At 38.3% G+C, this 17,450-nt stretch overlaps 1 protein-coding gene across 4 annotated transcripts in view; it reads left to right on the forward strand.

Annotated features, from left to right (window-relative positions):
• Positions 1 to 17,174, forward strand: part of SGCD (sarcoglycan delta) — a 944,201-nt gene extending 927,027 nt beyond the window's left edge. For all 4 annotated transcript variants that reach the window (XM_040443049.1, XM_040443057.1, XM_040443063.1 and 1 more), the window contains 2 exons: positions 11,976 to 12,099; positions 13,446 to 17,174. In XM_040443049.1, the coding sequence (XP_040298983.1) occupies positions 11,976 to 12,099; positions 13,446 to 13,619 (298 nt within the window). In that variant the 3' untranslated portion in view covers positions 13,620 to 17,174. The remainder of the gene's footprint in view (positions 1 to 11,975; positions 12,100 to 13,445) is intronic.
• The last annotated feature ends 276 nt before the right edge of the window (positions 17,175 to 17,450 follow it).

Consider the following 17,450-nt stretch of genomic DNA (forward strand, 5'->3'; position numbering starts at 1 on the left):
ATGGCATTACATAATTATAAAGGGGTCAATTCAACAAGAGGATAAAACAGTTGTATATATCTAGGCACCCAACATAGGAACACCTAAATACATAAAAAAATTTTCAGAGACATAAAGGGAGAAATTGACAATAATATAATAATAGTAGGGGACTGTCACTGGGTAAATCACCTAGACAGAAAATCAAGAAGGAAATACTATCTTTGAATGACAAATAGACTAGATAGACTTAATGGATATATACAGAACATCCCATCCCATCATATATAACAGATATATACAAAACAACACAATACACATTTTTTTCAAGTGCACATGGAACATTCTCCAGGATAGATCACATGTTAGACCACAAAAGAAGTCTCCATAAATTTAAGAAAACTGAAATCATAGCAGGCATCTTTCCTGGCCACAACAGTATAAAACTAGAAATCAATCACAATAACAAAACAAAACAAAACAAATCTGGGAAAAAAACCACAAATATGTGGAGACTAAACAACATGCTACCAAACAGCCAGTGACCAATGAAAAAATCAAAGAGGAAATAAAAAAATACAGGGAGACAAATGAAAATGAAAATGAAAACACAATGCTCCAAAATCTTTGGGACACAGTGAAAAAAGTTCTAAGAGGGGACTTTATAGTGATTAAAGGCTATCAAGAAATAATAAAAGTTTCAAATAAACAATATAACCCTACTCTTAAAGGAATTAGAAAAAAGAACAAAGCTCAAGGTTTAGAGAAGGGAGGAAATAACAAAAATGAGAGCAATAATAAATGAAATAAAGACTAAAAAAGCCCAATAGAATAAGATCTATGAAACCAAGAGCTGGTTCTTTGAAAAGGTAAAATTGATAATCCTTTACCCAAACTCATCAAGAAAAAAAGAGAGAGCACAAATGAAATAAGAAATGGAGCAGAAACAACCAACACCACAGAAATACACAGGATTATGAAACTACTATGAAAAATTATATGCCGACAAATTGAACAACCTGGAAAAAATGGATAAATCGCTAGAAAAATACAATCTTCCAAAGCTGAATCAGAAAGAAATAGAAAATATGAACAAAACAAAATTGAATCAATAATCAAAAAAACTCCCAAGAAATAAAAGTCCAGGCTAGATGGATTCACAAGGTGAATTCTATGAAACATTTAAGGAAAAGTTAATACCCATTCTCCTCAAACTATTTCAAAAAATAGAAGAGGAAAGAAAGCTTCCCAATACATTTCACAAGGCTGAAAATACCCTGGATACCAAAACTAGACAAAGACACTTCCAAAAAAGAAAACTACAGGCCAATATCCCTAATGAACATAGATGCAAAACTCCTGAACAAATTATTGGCACACCACATTCAACAGTACCTCAAAAAGATTATTCTCCACAATCTAGTGAGATTTATTCTGGGGATGCAAGGATGGTTCAGTATTCTCAAATCAATCAATGTGATATACCACATCAACAAAAAGAATAAAAATCATCTTATCCCAATAGATGGAGAAAAACATTTGACAAAATTGAATGTATGTTCATGATAAAAATCTCAGTGAAGTGGGTTTATAAGGAATGTATCTCATTATAATAAAAGCCATATATTAAAAACCCACAGCTAATATCATCCTCAATGGTGAAAAACTGAGAATGTTTCCTCTATAAGATCAGGAACAAAACGTGGCTATCCATTCTCACCACTTTTACTGAACATAGTACTGGAAGTTTTAGCCATAGCACTCAGATAAGAAGAAGAAATAAAAGTCATCCATATTGAAAAAAAAAAAAAAAAGCATTATATGCAGATGACATGAGACCCACCAAAAAACTACTAGAAACAATAAATGAATTCAGGAAAGTTTCAGGATACAAAATTAATATACAGAAATCCACTGCATTTCTATACCCTGAAAGTATAAGAGAAATTAAGAAAACAATTCCATTTATAATTGTACCAAAAAAATAAAAAAATATAGGAATCAAATTAACCAAGAAGGTGAAACACCTGTACTGTAAAAACTATAAAGCACTGATGAAAGAAATTGAACATGACACAAATATAAAGACATACTATGCTCATGAATTGGAAGAATTAATATTGTTAAGATGTCCATACTGCCCCAAGAAACCTACAGATTTGATACAATCCCTATCAAAATACCAATAGCATTTTTCACAAGACTAGAAGAAATAATCCTAAAATTTTTATGGAAGCACAAAAAAGCCCAAACAGCCAAATCAATATTGAGAAAAATGAATGGAGATGGAGGTATCACAATCCCAGACTTCAAGATATATTACAAAGCTGTAGTATGCAAAACAGTGTGGCACTGGCACGAAAATAGACACAGAGATCAATGGAACAGAGAGCCGAGAAATAAACCCATATTTGCAGGGTCAATTAATATACTACAAAGGAGGCAAGAATATATTATGGGGAAAAGACAGTTTCTTCAATAAATGGTGCTGATAAAAATTGGACAGCTTTGTGCAAAATAACGAACTGGACCACTTTCTTACACCATACACAAAAATAAACTCAAAATAGAATAAAGAACTAAGTGTGAGACATGACCATAAAAATCCTAGAAGAAAACAGACACTATTTCCTTGATATCAGCCTTAGCAACATTTTTTTTTCTAGCTATGTCTCCTCAGGCAAAAAGCAAAAATAAACTGTTGGAACTATGTTAAACTAAAAAGTTTTGCCCAGAAAAGGAAACCATGAACAAAATTAAAAGGCAACTTATTGGGTGGGATAAGATCATTTTCAAATGATATTTCTGACAAGGGGTTAATATCTAAAATATTACCAAAAGCCCCACAAATAACCCAATTTTAAAAATGGACAGAGGACCTGAATAATAAATATTATTTTAAAGAAGACATACAGATGGTCAACAGTCATGTGAGAAATGCGCAACATCACTAATCATCAGGGAAATGCAAATCAAAACCACAATGAGATACCACCATACACCTATCAGAATGGCTAGAATCAAAAAGACAAGAAATAACAAATGTTGGCAAGGATGTGGAGAAAAAGGAACCCTTAGGCACTGTTGGTGAGAATGTAAATTGGTGCAGCCACTGTGGAAAACGGTGTGGAGATTCCTCAAAAAATTAAAAATAGAAATACCATACAATTCAGTAATTCCACTACTGGTTATTTATGCAAAGAAAATGAAAATGCTAATTTGAAAATATGCCTCCATGTTTATTGCAGCATTGTTTACATAGTCAAGATATAGAAGCAACCAAAGTGTCCATCCATAGATGAAAGGATAAAGATGTCACACACACACACACACACACACACACACACACACACACAAATGGAATATTACTCAGCCACAAAAAAGGATAAGATCTTGCCATTTCTGACATGAATGGACCTAGAGGGTATTATGCCAAGTGAAATAAGTCAGAGAAAGACAAATACCATGTGATTTCAGTTATATGAGGAATCTAAAAAACAAATGAATAAACAAAAAACAAAATCAGACCCATAAATACAGAGAACAAACTGATGGCTGCCAGAGAGTAAAGGAGTAGTGGGGGTTAGCAAAATAGGTCATGGAGAGGAGATACAGACTCCAGTAGTTATGGAATGAGTAAGAGTGTTCTATGGTGATAGATGGTAGCTGCATTGTGGTGAGTATAACATAACATATAGTCTTTGAATCACTACGTTGTACACCTGAAAAATGTTAACATTATGTGTAAACTATGCTTCAGTTAAGGAAAAAAGCACATGACCCTCTCCCAAAGGTCACACTGTACACCTTCAATATATATGTTTGTCAATAAAATAAAAAGATCTGTGCATTTCACTGTATGTAGATTTCAATAAAAAATCATCAGAAAGAAAAAATAATCCAGTTACATGAGAAAATCTAAAACATAACCATACAGAATAGTTGCTATTTAAAAGTATGAAAAAATGTGTACAAGATAGAAACTAACATAAACAGAGTGAGAACAACTATACTAATAGGCAAAAATAATTTTAAGGTAAAAAAAAACATTTTAAGAAATAAAGAGGACCACTACACAATATAAGAAGAAAAGACATTAACTGTTCTTTTTAAATATATATATCTATACACACATATATATCTTATATATATGGAATTAATAACCACATATAGAAGATAGCACCAACAATTGCAATAACACAGTCTTTTCAAACAGGCATGAATATTTGTAAAAATTGACACATACTAGGCCAAAAACCTAATCTTGATTTTTAAAGACTTGATTTTATAAATAAAATATTTTCTATTATAAGATTATCAGTTCAAAACCAATCAAGAAAATACATACTAAAAATACAGTCTAGAAAATCTTACATGCTTAGAAATTAAGGACAACACTCTATAAAACTCAAACAACAGCAAAAATTGTACTAAAATTTTAAAAAAATATATTTGCACCCATATTATAAATACTCCACAGGGACACTGCCCCCCAAAAAGTGCATAACCTTAAATTAGGGAAGGCAACATATTTCAGAACTTAGAACAACTGCAGATTTATCCTTATTTATCTAGAACAAAAGAAGAAGAAATTCAAGAAATAGAAACAAATTTGAAAAATAAGATGGGCATCTGAGTGGTTCAGTAGGTTGGGTGTCCAACTCTTGATTTCGGCTCAGGTCATGATCTCACGGTTCATGGGTTCAAGTCCCGCATCGTACTCTGCACTGACAACATGGAGCCCGCTTGGGATTTTCATTCTCCCTCTCTGCCCCTCCCCCAGTCATATGCAGGCTTGCAGTCTCTCTCTCAAACAAACTTTAAAATAAAGTAAGATAGAGAAACCCAAAGTTAGTTCTTTGAAAAGAATAATTGGCAATACTGTTCAAGGGGGAAAAGATGTGAAAAAAAAATATTGAGACCCAAAATTACAAAACTACAAATGCAAGTGTATTTGAAGATATTATGAAAAGCTCTGCCAACAAATTTAAATCTTTATATGAAATGGAAAAATACCTAGAAAAAATATAACTTACCAAAACCCAACCTGCCAAAAAACACAAAACCTAGCTAATCCTGTAAATATTTTAATAGAAATGTCTTTCTGTGCCCAAAGGAGGGGTGTCCTTTAAATGAATTTAAATAGGCCAGATACAAATCAGTCTAATTTTTCTTTTTTTTTCTTTTTTTTTTTTCTTTTTTTAAAAATTTTTTTTTCAACGTTTATTTATTTTTGGGACAGAGCGAGACAGAGGATGAACGGGGGAGGGGCAGAGAGAGAGGGAGACACAGAATCGGAAACAGGCTCCAGGCTCTGAGCCATCAGCCCAGAGCCCGACGCGGGGCTCGAACTCACGGACCGCGAGATCGTGACCTGGCTGAAGTCGGACGCTTAACCGACTGCGCCACCCAGGCGCCCCCAGTCTAATTTTTCATAAGAAATCCAGACTATAGAAAAGTGATGGAACCTGGCAAAAAAACTGTAGGATAAACTCACTTATGAGCTAACACAGGTACAAAATCCTAAAAAAATATTAACAAATAGTTTCAGAAGTAAAAAAAAAAAGATACTCTGCAATTACAATGTTGGGCTAAGGCCAAAAAAATAGAAATGAGTTATCGGAAAATTAATATAATTCACCACATTAATATATTAAAGAGAAATAGTACTTGATAAAAATTCATATTAATGTATGACAGAAACTACTAACAAAATAAGAATAGAAAGGAACTCTCATATCTTGATAAAAAGTATTATTTTTAAAAATGCTGAGAACAAAATATCATACTTACTAGTAGATTGTTGAAAGTTTTCCCTTTAAAGTTAGGAAAAAGGAAGATTGCCATTTCTTGACTTCTGGTCAACACTATATGAGATAGTCTTATACAGTAAGTACAACATGAAAAGAGAAAGAAATGGCTTAGGAAATAGATATAAAACTCTTGTAAACTAACATAATTAGTGCCTACAAACAAACAAAAAACTTAGAACCACCTGTGCACAAAAAATGAAAAATAACATAGGTATTGATTATAAGATCAGCACACAAAAAATATTGGATATCAGTACAACAGGAGAGAGGAATAGGGATAAGAGATATACTTTATAAAAATACCATTTTCAATAGCCACAAAAGTATACTAATCCCACATAGAGAGAATTGTAAAACTTTATTGAAATACACCAAAGAAAACATAACTAAATAGAGACAGATGCAATGGCAATACAATGAACTTAAGACCTTGAAGACCAAGGTAAGAGGACTTGCCTTGTGAAATATACAGACTTTTAAAACTGTAACAAATAAGCTAAAATAATTGATTATTGTCACAGGAGTAGACAAATAATAGCGAAACAGGCTAGAAAGTCCCCAAAGAGACCCATAGGTATATGGCAATGCCATATGGCAAAGCTAAATATGGGCTTTTCAATATATGATAAGATCATGGATATACATCTGTTTGGACCCCAACCTCAGACCATACACCAAAGGTTATACTGATGAATTAGAAACTTCATGAAAAAGCAAAGCTTGAAAGTTTTGAAAACAGTATATTAGATCTTTATGACCTCAGTGTAGGGAAAGATTGCTCAAATAAGACATAGCACAAGCCCTAGAGGAAAAGACCATAAATTTGTCGCTATTAAAATATAAAATATAAAACCCATTCTTGAAAACATGCTAAGCACAGAGTGAAAAGACAACAACCACAGACTCGAAAAGAAATTGTAAATACATCAAACTGCTAAATACTTCTTTTTCAGAATATGAAGTATGGCTACAATTCACACACAAAATAACAATAAAAACAATTAAAATAGACAAAAGACATTTCACTGAAGGAGAATCCCAAATGGCTTCCAAACAAATGAAAAGATGCTTAACTCCACTACTAATCTGGGCAATGCAAACTTGAAAGACAATAGCATCCCATTTCACACTCGTGTCATACTAAAACATTATCAAATGCTGGCAAGAGAGAAGAACCAGAACTCTATTGTACTGGTGGGACCTGTACGCACTACACTACTATGAGCTACTAGTATCTACAAAAGCTGTAATTATGCATCGTCCAGAAGCTAGCAATTCCACTCTTCACATATGTGTCCTCAAGAAAATTACACACGTGTACCAGGAGCCGCATACAGAATGTGCTGAGATGTACTGTTGATAGACAAAAACCTAGAAGCAACCCAAATGTCCAAAAGAGGGATGGACAAATTAAGAGGACACCGGGGAAACTGAATAAATCACAGCTATGTGCTATAGCATAGCTGCACCTCAGGAATATAATGTTGAGGTGGGGGAGAAGTCGCTGAAGAATATCTAAGTGGAATTGTTGTATGCATCAAGTTTAAAAACATGCACTGGTACACAATGGCATAAGGATGCAAACATGTAGTAATACTATAAAGAGAAGAAAATAGTCAACACAAAATTCATAATAGTAGTTACTCTTGAGAAAAGGCAATGGGTGGGAATAGGAAAAAAAAAAAAAAACAGCTCAGGACATTACAAAGGTCATCAGTAACCAGCCAAATTAGAATAGGAGCCGCCTCCTATGGAAAGCATTTTCATCACTTGCCTTATATTGCTGTGCAGAGACTGTTTTCCTCACAGCTTTCTTATGGGTCACTGATTTACATCACCTGCATAGTCTTTGTGGGCACCTGAGATTATGACCTTTGCTTTAGGGCAGTGGTTCTCAAAGTGTGATCCCAGAACCAGCAGCTTCAACTTGCCACGAGTACTTACTGCATCCAAACTCTGGGGGTGGAGCCCAGCAATCTGTATTTTAACAAGCCCTCCAGGTGATTCCGATGCCCACTGTCGAGAACCCTTGTTTCTGAGGACCTGGCCCAGCCCATGGACCTCCCTGCCTGGCCATTCTTCAGTTCTGAGTCTGTTCAGTCCTGCCATAAGACGGTTGCACTCTCTTCTAATGGAAGCAGTATTTCTTTCCAAGAACGAGCAGGACCCTCAAATGCCCCCCATCAGCATGGAGCCGCCTCCCATTTTTCCTTCCTCAATGCCATTTTAGCCACTGTGCTGTGACTGGTTATCTAGTGTCAGAAATTGACATCACAGGAGTGCTCTATGCAGGCTCCCAGGGCTCTGGTAGGAGCTTTTTACCACAAGGGAAAGATTAACATGTGAACGAACTTAACTATTAAGTCTGCCCAACAGCAAAAGATATCAAGATAGATAGGCTACAAAGCAGAATTCAGTTACCTTTTTGTCTCTGCTTCCAGGGAATTGCCATTTCTACCTTTATTGTAGTTTTTCACAATAAAAGACAGTTTCAGAGTAGCGCCCTTTCTCAGCTCCCTGATACTTTCAAGACTGAGAGGGGAGAAAAAGATAGCAGTCATTCTGAGTCCACTTCTCTGGCCATGGAGCCCACCTGCTGATCTCAGAGCCCACAGGAGGCGCACAAGAGTAAAGGGAATTCTAATGTCCATCTGAAATGCCAGCGCGCCATCTGATCAAGTTCTCCTAGCTCTAAACATTTTTTTCTATGTTAAATTGTTTTTACCCCAGCTATCTATTTATATGATCAGTCCGTTTGAATGTTTTTACCCCAGCTATCTATTTGTATGATCAGTCTGTTTGAATGCTACATACCAAGGGGCGCCTGGGTGGCGCAGTCGGTTAAGCGTCCGACTTCAGCCAGGTCACGATCTCGCGGTCCGTGAGTTCGAGCCCCGCGTCGGGTTCTGGGCTGATGGCTCGGAGCCTGGAGCCTGTTTCCGATTCTGTGTCTCCCTCTCTCTCTGCCCTTCTCCCGTTCATGCTCTGTCTCTCTCTGTCCCAAGAATAAATAAACGTTGAAAAAAATTTTTTTGAATGCTACATACCAAATATGAACACATTCACCATGTCCTGAACTTGAGGTCACTAATGTCAGTTATTTAAATTTTGAGAAATATTGCATACGGGGAAGTATGTATCACTGAGCCATATGCAATACCATCACCTTACCCTTATTTATAGATACTGGCTTTGGAAATACAGGTGCTAATTCCATGAAGAGGTGGACTTTACAAAGAATGGTGTGAAGGGGCACCTGGTGGCTAAGTTGATTAAGTGTTCAACTTCAACTCAGGTCATGATCTCACAGTTCGTGAGTCCAAGCCCCACATCGGGCTCTGCACTGACTTTGTGGAGCCTGCTCAGAATTCTCTCTCCCCTCTCTCTCTGCCCCCCCCTCTCTCTTTCTCTCAAATAAACAAAATTTAAAGAATGGTGTGAAGATATGATAGACAAGAAAGAAGTCCAATTTTTCTGTAAGTGGTAAGATATAGTGGAAAACATACTGGCTTTGGTATTCCACTAAACCTGGGTTTGAATCTCACCTATGCCCTTTTACTAGATGTACAACCCTGAGCAAGTCTCTTACCTTTGCATCCTTCTGTGCACTATCAAGACTAAGAGAGTATATCGAAATCATAGGGTTTTTGTGAAGGATTAAATGAGGTAATATGTATAAAGCACTTTGCACGGTGCCCATCACCTACTGATACAAGAAGTGACATATTCAAAATGCACTTCAGGAGGTAGACCCATTTGTGAAGTACACTGGAAAGAAAGGAAGAATGAGAGACAAAACTTGTGAGGCAGTCAAATAGCCCAGGTTAGAGATACATTAGTATACTGAGTAGGGAGAAGCTGTAGGCTAACTGGTCAAATAAGAGGGGGAGGGAAGGAAGGGGAAAGAGAAGATGGCATGAGACTGTCACCTGGAGAAGATGGATGACAGCTGTGCCATTGAGAATTGGGTGAAGGAAGCTGGAGTTGAACAAAAATATTACCAGAGGGGAAACTTATGCCTTTCTGAGGGTAAAAGGTATCAACGTTAGTACCAAGAAAAGACGTTACAAAATGCAGGATAAACTGTAAGCCAGCCAGACTTTGCAGGAGAGAAACAAAGAAAATGGCACAAAACCACCTTCATGTTTCAAAAGTGAGAGTATCAAGAGTGCAGGAGCAGCTGAATGGAGTTGGATTAAGGTCCTAGGCAAGACTGCGCTGCACAGACGTCACTCCCCATTGCTCTGATGTCAAGACCCCCCTCCCTGTATTGAGGGCAAAGTGAGAGAAACCACGTGCAAATGAGGTAAATTGTAATTAGCGGGGGCTCAGCCCCAACTTGGGGAAGAACTTATGAGGAGCCAGGAGGGATGGGGGATTTTTTCCATTACAAGGGCAGAGATGGCAAAGGGAAAAATGAGAGTTCCACAGAAGCTCAAGTCAATCTTTCACCAGTGCTACAGACCTGTCATTTTTCTTTGGGACTCTGGTTGAGTCACTGCAGGGGAAATACAAACATCAGTGGAGAACGCTGCTGCCTAGAAGCAAACATCAGGAACCCGGACTGAGAAGCATAGAAAAGCCCTCTCTTGGCACCTGTGGGATGAGGCTTGGGATTGCTCCATGGTGGTGTCCCCCCTGGTCAGCTCATTCTTCCTGCCACTTGCTGAAACCCGAGAGGGTTTGCAAGGAGTGGTGGACGCAGTACAGGGAGCCAGCAGTTGGCAGAGAGGATGCTGTTCCTTGTGAACATGTTCCAGGTGTCTGAAAGTTGGGAGCATATGAATAAAACACAGGAGACTGGTCTGAATCAGAGCAGTTGAGAGCCATGCTGAGGTCTGTGCTTCCTAAGGTGGGGTACTTTCTTGGTAAACAGAGAAGATCTTCATTCATTTCTATTTGGCAATACTACTAAAATCTAGACTATTCTGGGGATGGTCAATATTTCTCACATTAAATGAGTTAGACAAAGATCTTTCTAAGGAGTATTATCATGTTGGGTCATAATAATTAACATAAGCGTAGCTGATTCACCTTCTCTCCTTTTTTAATTACATACAATAAAATCCACTCTTTGAGGGGCGCCTGGGTGGCGCAGTCGGTTGAGCGTCCGACTTCAGCCAGGTCACGATCTCGCGGTCCGTGAGTTCGAGCCCCGCGTCAGGCTCTGGGCTGATGGCTCAGAGCCTGGAGCCTGTTTCGGATTCTGTGTCTCCCTCTCTCTCCGCCCCTCCCCCGTTCATGCTCTGTCTCTCTCTGTCCCAAAAATAAATAAACGTTGAAAAAAAAAAAATCCACTCTTTGAGGTACAGTTATGTGAGTTTTCCCAAACACGGAGTGTCATGTGACCACCACTACAATCAAGATACAAAAGAAAGTTTATCACTAAAAACCTCTCCTTGCCATTCTGCCCCTTTGTAGTCAAAGTCCTTACCCTCTCCCTCCCCCAGCAACCAAGGATCCGTTCAGCTCTTCTTTTGACAACTATTTGAGTAAGGCTGGAGATTTCTTTATGATTCCATGGTATAAAAACAATACCAGCAGCGGTAATAGGAACAGTTAATACATACACTGCATTTCCAATGTGCCAAGCACCATTTGAGGCACTTTATAGATGAGAAAACTAAGGAGAAATCGAGAAATTTTCGAAAAGAAAGAAGTGAGGAGAGAAGAGTCTTGCAAAAGTCACCTACTACTGGCAGCCCCGGGGCTTGAGTCAGGCATGTCTAACTGGTAGGTCTCTTGCTTTAACCTCTGATGCTGCTTCTTTCGACAAAGTAGAAGGAGTATCTACCAATTTTAGAAAGCTCAGTTTAGACCTGAGATAGCCTTACTCTAAAAATAAATAAAAGTTATGTGAGAACTTGGTTAACTACACCAATAAAGCAATAATTAGCTGGGTGTGAGATAAAATGAAGCCAGGATCCTAGAACACCTTCTTTATAATCTTCATCATATGCAATGAAGACCATGCCCAGGTAGGTTATGTCCTCTGTCATAAACCTGACCAGGTTTGTAAAACAAAGCTAGAAGAATTTCCAGCACGAATACAGAAATGCTGTTTTGTTTCAATGCTCTGAGCAGCAACTCCCTCTCAAATTTACCAAAAACAAAACAAAACAAAACAAAACAAAACAAAACAACAAAATGGGATTTTTAGTGTTAGTCTTGTGTGTATTTCAGGTTGGAGTCCCCGACCCGGTCTCTGGTGATGGAGGCCCCAAAAGGAGTCGAAATAAATGCAGAAGCCGGCAACATGGAAGCCACCTGCAGAACAGAGCTGAGGCTGGAGTCCAAAGATGGAGAGGTAGGGGTGAGAAGGACACAAATTCAGAGAGATCCAGCTCCAAACAAGCCAACCTTTCCCACATCTTTCCCAGACTCCCGTAACACTGAAGTTGATCCCACTTTCAAACAAGAGGAGCCAATCAGGTTTTGTTTCGGGAACAAATATGTTGAACAGCACCATTATAAGCTTAACCCACAACACAGAAGAGTTATGGCTCATTGTTTGTAAGCGCTGAAGTAATAGCATGTACTACAAGTAGAGAATTATACACACGGCTATAAAAATGAATGCTATTTCTAAATTCTCTCTCTCGTCACCCGAAAGTAAGATTTAGGTAGCTGGCATGATTAAGCTGTATATCATGTACATCTAACTCAAGCAGAGCTTAATTTACTCACAGTTACTTTCAAAGTTTACATTGTATGGTTCTACTTTGAGAATGGAGAGTGTGATCCAACAGCTATCCCAAATCAGAACAAGGCAAACCTTAAATAGAGTAAGACTAGGCAAGAAGACATTGGAGGACTGAAGATATTAATTCTTCTACCCAATATAATCCAACTTTGGTGAATAGAATAGCTACTTGGGTTTGTGTAGACAAGGTAAGGCAAATCCCCAAGAAAATAAGATTGAACTGCAAACTTTTAAAAATGTCTCCGTCACGTGCATAGGTGAACTTTTCCATTTAAGAGTTTTTAAATAGATGGAAAAAATGTGTATTTTTTTTAAATCAAAACTGTATTCCACTTTTCATATCTAGTTAGAGGTTTCCCATCCCCACCTGCTTCTGTGTACCCAATCCACGTCTTGATGGGTTTGGCATTTGCTATATTTGTTTTAAAAGAGCTAGTTAGATAAAGTGTTCAGTTATCAAAATGGTCTCTTCAAACAGCCACAAACCCCAAATCATACACGTGTAGAAATAGTGGCTATATCACATATGCAGATTATAGCTTTCAGAATCCAGACTCTGGAGGAATTAATTATAATCTTAACAGTCATTCAAGACCAGAAAGCACTGCATATTCTTGCAGTCTTCCCATGCACACAGAGCTGGGGTGTGAAGGCCCATCCATAGTAAAGAAATTATTAACCTTGCATTTCCAAATTCATTTCACTCTAGGACTCTCTTCATATTCTACATGATATACTTTTTGTAAAATGCTAATATAGACCAGTGAGACATTGTCTTGGTAGAATATATGCTTCCCTGAGGATAGAGACTTTATCTGTCACGTTCGTCTCTGAATTCCCAGGGCCTAGAATACTCAACACAGCAGTTGAACTTCATCTACTGTTTCTGAATGTCAAGAGAATAAAGGGCAGCTTCTAATTCCTCCTTCCTTCCTGTTCACTTTCTTTAGATTAAGTTAGATGCTGCGAAAATCAAACTACCTAGACTGCCTCACGGATCCTACACGCCTACAGGAACGAGGCAGAAGGTCTTCGAGATCTGCGTCTGCGCCAATGGGAGATTATTCCTGTCCCAGGCAGGAACTGGTTCCACTTGTCAGATAAACACAAGTGTCTGCCTTTGAGAGACCATCCATAGTGGACCTCGTTGGCAGCATAAAGGCCATTTTTGGCTTTAGACACTGGCTGCCAGCTATTTTTACTAGAACACAGAAAGCCTATCAAAGACCTTGTGTGTGTGTGTGTGTGTGGGTGTGTGGGTGTGGGTGTGGACGTGGGTGTATGCGTATGTGTGTGGGTGGCTATAAATATATATAAATATATATAAATAAATATATATATCCTCTGTATAAAATGAGGTTTCAGTACAAAAGGAACCATGGGTGACCCTGTGATATCCACCATCATTTCCATTTCAACCCTACCACCTACATGATAAAATCAAAACACTAATTCAGGCCCAATATTCCCCAGACCCTTCAAAACCACACAGTGTATCAGACTCTTACCGAATAGTCACCTACATGTTTAAGCAGCCACGCATCTTCCCCTTTAGTGTCATTACAAGGCAGTGATGGCGGGAATCTCTAAGTCACACTCAAGCACTGAGACCCTTGTATTGCAGTAGATACTTCGTTTCCATTTTTAGCTTTCGTAAGGCTCGCCAACTTCTTCTTCAAGTTAGGGATGGGGCAGTGCCATAGAAGTTGGCTGTGGGAACTCAAAATGGCTGTTCTCCCTTCACAGCCAAATGTACTGGGGCCTTTGTAGTTGGATGAATGTGGAGGATGAATTTTAGCAAAGTTTTAACTGCCCACCCAACTCCTGCTATGTTCCTTCAAAATTACATATTATCCCACAGTCAAAATAGGAGTTGTAAATCAGCACAAAATAAGATAACAGCTGCTCCTCAGTCGGCTGGAAGCTACTCAGTGGCCTGACAGGAAAAGAATAAATGGGTGATATGTCTCTGTTTAAAGGAAAAAATTGGCTCAAAGTCTGTTTCATCCTCACTTGTGACTTTATCCAGTGGACTCCAGCCTCAAAATCCTTAAGAGAGGAACCCCCACCCCAAGAGAAACCATTTGGGAATGGAAACCTAATTAAGAGGAGCCTAGAAAACCTAATTAATTTTTATATATTTCCTGGGATTGGTAGGTAATTGGGAGACTTGCCTTTTTATTTCTAAAGATACGCACAAACTCTAGCTTCAATATCCTTATATATTTTTTTGTTGGGATATTTATATTCCTAAATCCACCATTATATTTTCTCCCAGAATACTGACCTAGCAATCACTGATCTAAAATACCTGCCCCCAGAAATGGTCACTGGAAATTAATATAAACTGAGTCAAGTGTCTCTCTCAGACTCCCCGTGTCCCCAACGGCCCAGAGAAACCACTCCCCCATACGTGGAGGCACCTCCCTAGTTCCCGCCATCAGCTACCTCTCATCCCTCCACCTTCATCGTCATGCTCCAGGGTCACCCTGGCCAGCTCTTGTGCTGGGACAGGGGATTACACCATCTCTGTTCAAAGAGGGAGAAATGTGCCTATGCCTTAAGTCAATGCACTCAGCAAGGAGAAGCACATCCTATTTATCTTGTTGTTACCTGTAGTTTATTTTTGGGCGACTGGAGGGGGAATGGTTTAGTCATGAGTGGGCATCTTAAAAACTGGTAGACAAACCAGGTGGCTGACAGACATGGACTCTCAGGAGCCCGTATGGAGTTGTAACTGGCTTAGACAGTCCTGGATGCCATTTGGCAAGCAGCAGCCCCACAATCCTAAATGAGGTCATATTGGTAGGCCTGGATGGCATTTGTGTGTTTTTTTTTTCTTCAACAAGGTTTTAATTTTTCTTACTTCACAAGCAGAGAAAGTTTTGGAAACGAATATGAGGTTTGATATTTTTGAGATGACGCTCAAGCATCAGGCTGAGGTTTGTATACAAAGGATGTAAAAAGCAAGCTGTGTGTTGCTTTAGGAGTGGGGCGGGGGGTGGAGAGGGGTGGTTTCCTAGCTTGACCAGCAGCCCTGCTGGCTTCCAGACCCCATACCCCCTCCAGTCACTCCTTCTCAGTATCCCATGTAGAAGAATTGAGTTGTTCACGGGCAAGACTACTTAGTTTGCAACACTAAGAGTCTAAAAAGGAAAACCCTAAAAACATGTTATGTTGCTCTCCATCGGTATTCTTTCCTGTAGGATCATACTGCCAGAATCCGCATGTACTATATACAGGGTTTTGCCAAATAGAAGAAGCCCCCCCTTGGCCCCGAGGAGCATCCCCCGCCCCATCATTCAAATAAACAGTAGTAGCTGTGAGGCCCTCCATGGCTAATTACCTTAAGACTAAGTGTTTTTAAGCAGAGAGACCATCTTTGTATTTTACCATCTCAAGTACACTATCTATGGATGACAAGAAAACAGAAGGTTCCCTGAACCTCTTTCCTCTGAGTTTGTTCTAATCGTTATATGAAAGTCTAAGATGAGCCCCTTGGTAATTTTATGCCAATATAAAAAAAAAAGAGTAATGGGATCCCACTTGCAGAATTTAATCCTAAAGGTAATCAGATCACAAATAGGATAAAAATAATAGCAAACCAAGAATAGAAATGAAGCACCTGTGGGGGACAGACATAATAAAAAATTCTGGTTTTCATTTGTGCTAAGTGACCACAGTATACCAGGTAATAAGCAGGAAACTTGGCATAGATTAAATCATGTATTTCAGTTCTGACTGCAGAATTCGGTAAAATGCATTTTAAGTTCTTAAGTGTCTATTTTTTTTCTCCCAACTTCCTCCAACTATAAAATTTGTCCATGGTCATGAGAAAAAGTTTTAATTCTGGAAAAAAAATCTTTTACATTAAAATCTGATAAACTTTAATTTTAGAAATTGAGATTCTTTCTCATCTTTATATATAATACCTTCTAGACAATCACATCTTTGAGGATATTAAGGAGTAGGGGGTATAACAAAGAGTTCAGATGAATCGTCAATATTCTAGAAGTTCTAGTATGCTAATATTCTTCAGAAGATTTTTAAAAATTAAAGTGATCTCCAAACGTTTACCCCTCATTTATATTTGTTATCTGTTCAATAAGTCATAAAAGTTCGGTGGTAACCTACTAACATATGACAAAGGTTGTCAAAAGCCCTTATGGTGGCATCTCTGTAGGTGGAAACTCGGTGTGAGCCTTTTTAATTGTTCTTTTTCCCAAGGGATAGATCTTATAAACTTGAATTGGCTTTAACTTCCTTTAGGTCAGTTTCCTTTGGATGGTTTTCATTGTACATCCATCAAACATAGACCAAAGATTGCTTAAAGTTTAACTCTAGAGCAAGTGTCAGCAAATTGTGGTCCCTAGACCAAACCTGGGTCATCACCAGTCTTTGTAGATAAAGTTTTATTGTAACACAGACACATTTATTCATTTCCTTGATGTCTGTGGCTGATTTCATTCTGTGACAGCAGGGCCAAGTAACTGTGTCAGAGATTTCATGGCCTGCAAAGCATAAAATACAATTTGGATCTTTACAGAAAAAGTTTGCCGACTCCTGACGTAGAGGTCATTTGTGCCATGTGTTAGACCTGGAAGGAAAACGAATTCCAAGGAAGCATGGAGTAACCCTACATTTCCCTGGATGCTTGGAAATATAAATACTTGCCTACAGAAAAAAAAAGATTAGCCCTACACTATGTATAAAAGTGATCCACTTGTCTTAGAAATCCAAGTTCACAGGATTCTTGAGAAAAGGGAAGATGGAATCAGAGGAAGCCTTAGTGCAAAAGGAAAGCTGTGATTCTCCAAGAGTTGTCTTAGAACCCTTAATAGAGAGGTGCTTTCTCTGGTCAGCATTGTGTAAGACAAGAAGAGAAGCAAAGGTCCTGTAATTAAATTTAGAATCTTTCTCCTGAAGAGACTGTTCTGCAGTTTCATAGGTTCCAG

This window comes from Herpailurus yagouaroundi, unplaced genomic scaffold (genome assembly GCF_014898765.1).
Source record: "Herpailurus yagouaroundi ecotype Mexico unplaced genomic scaffold, PumYag 29, whole genome shotgun sequence".
Classification (NCBI taxonomy): domain Eukaryota; kingdom Metazoa; phylum Chordata; class Mammalia; order Carnivora; family Felidae; genus Herpailurus; species Herpailurus yagouaroundi.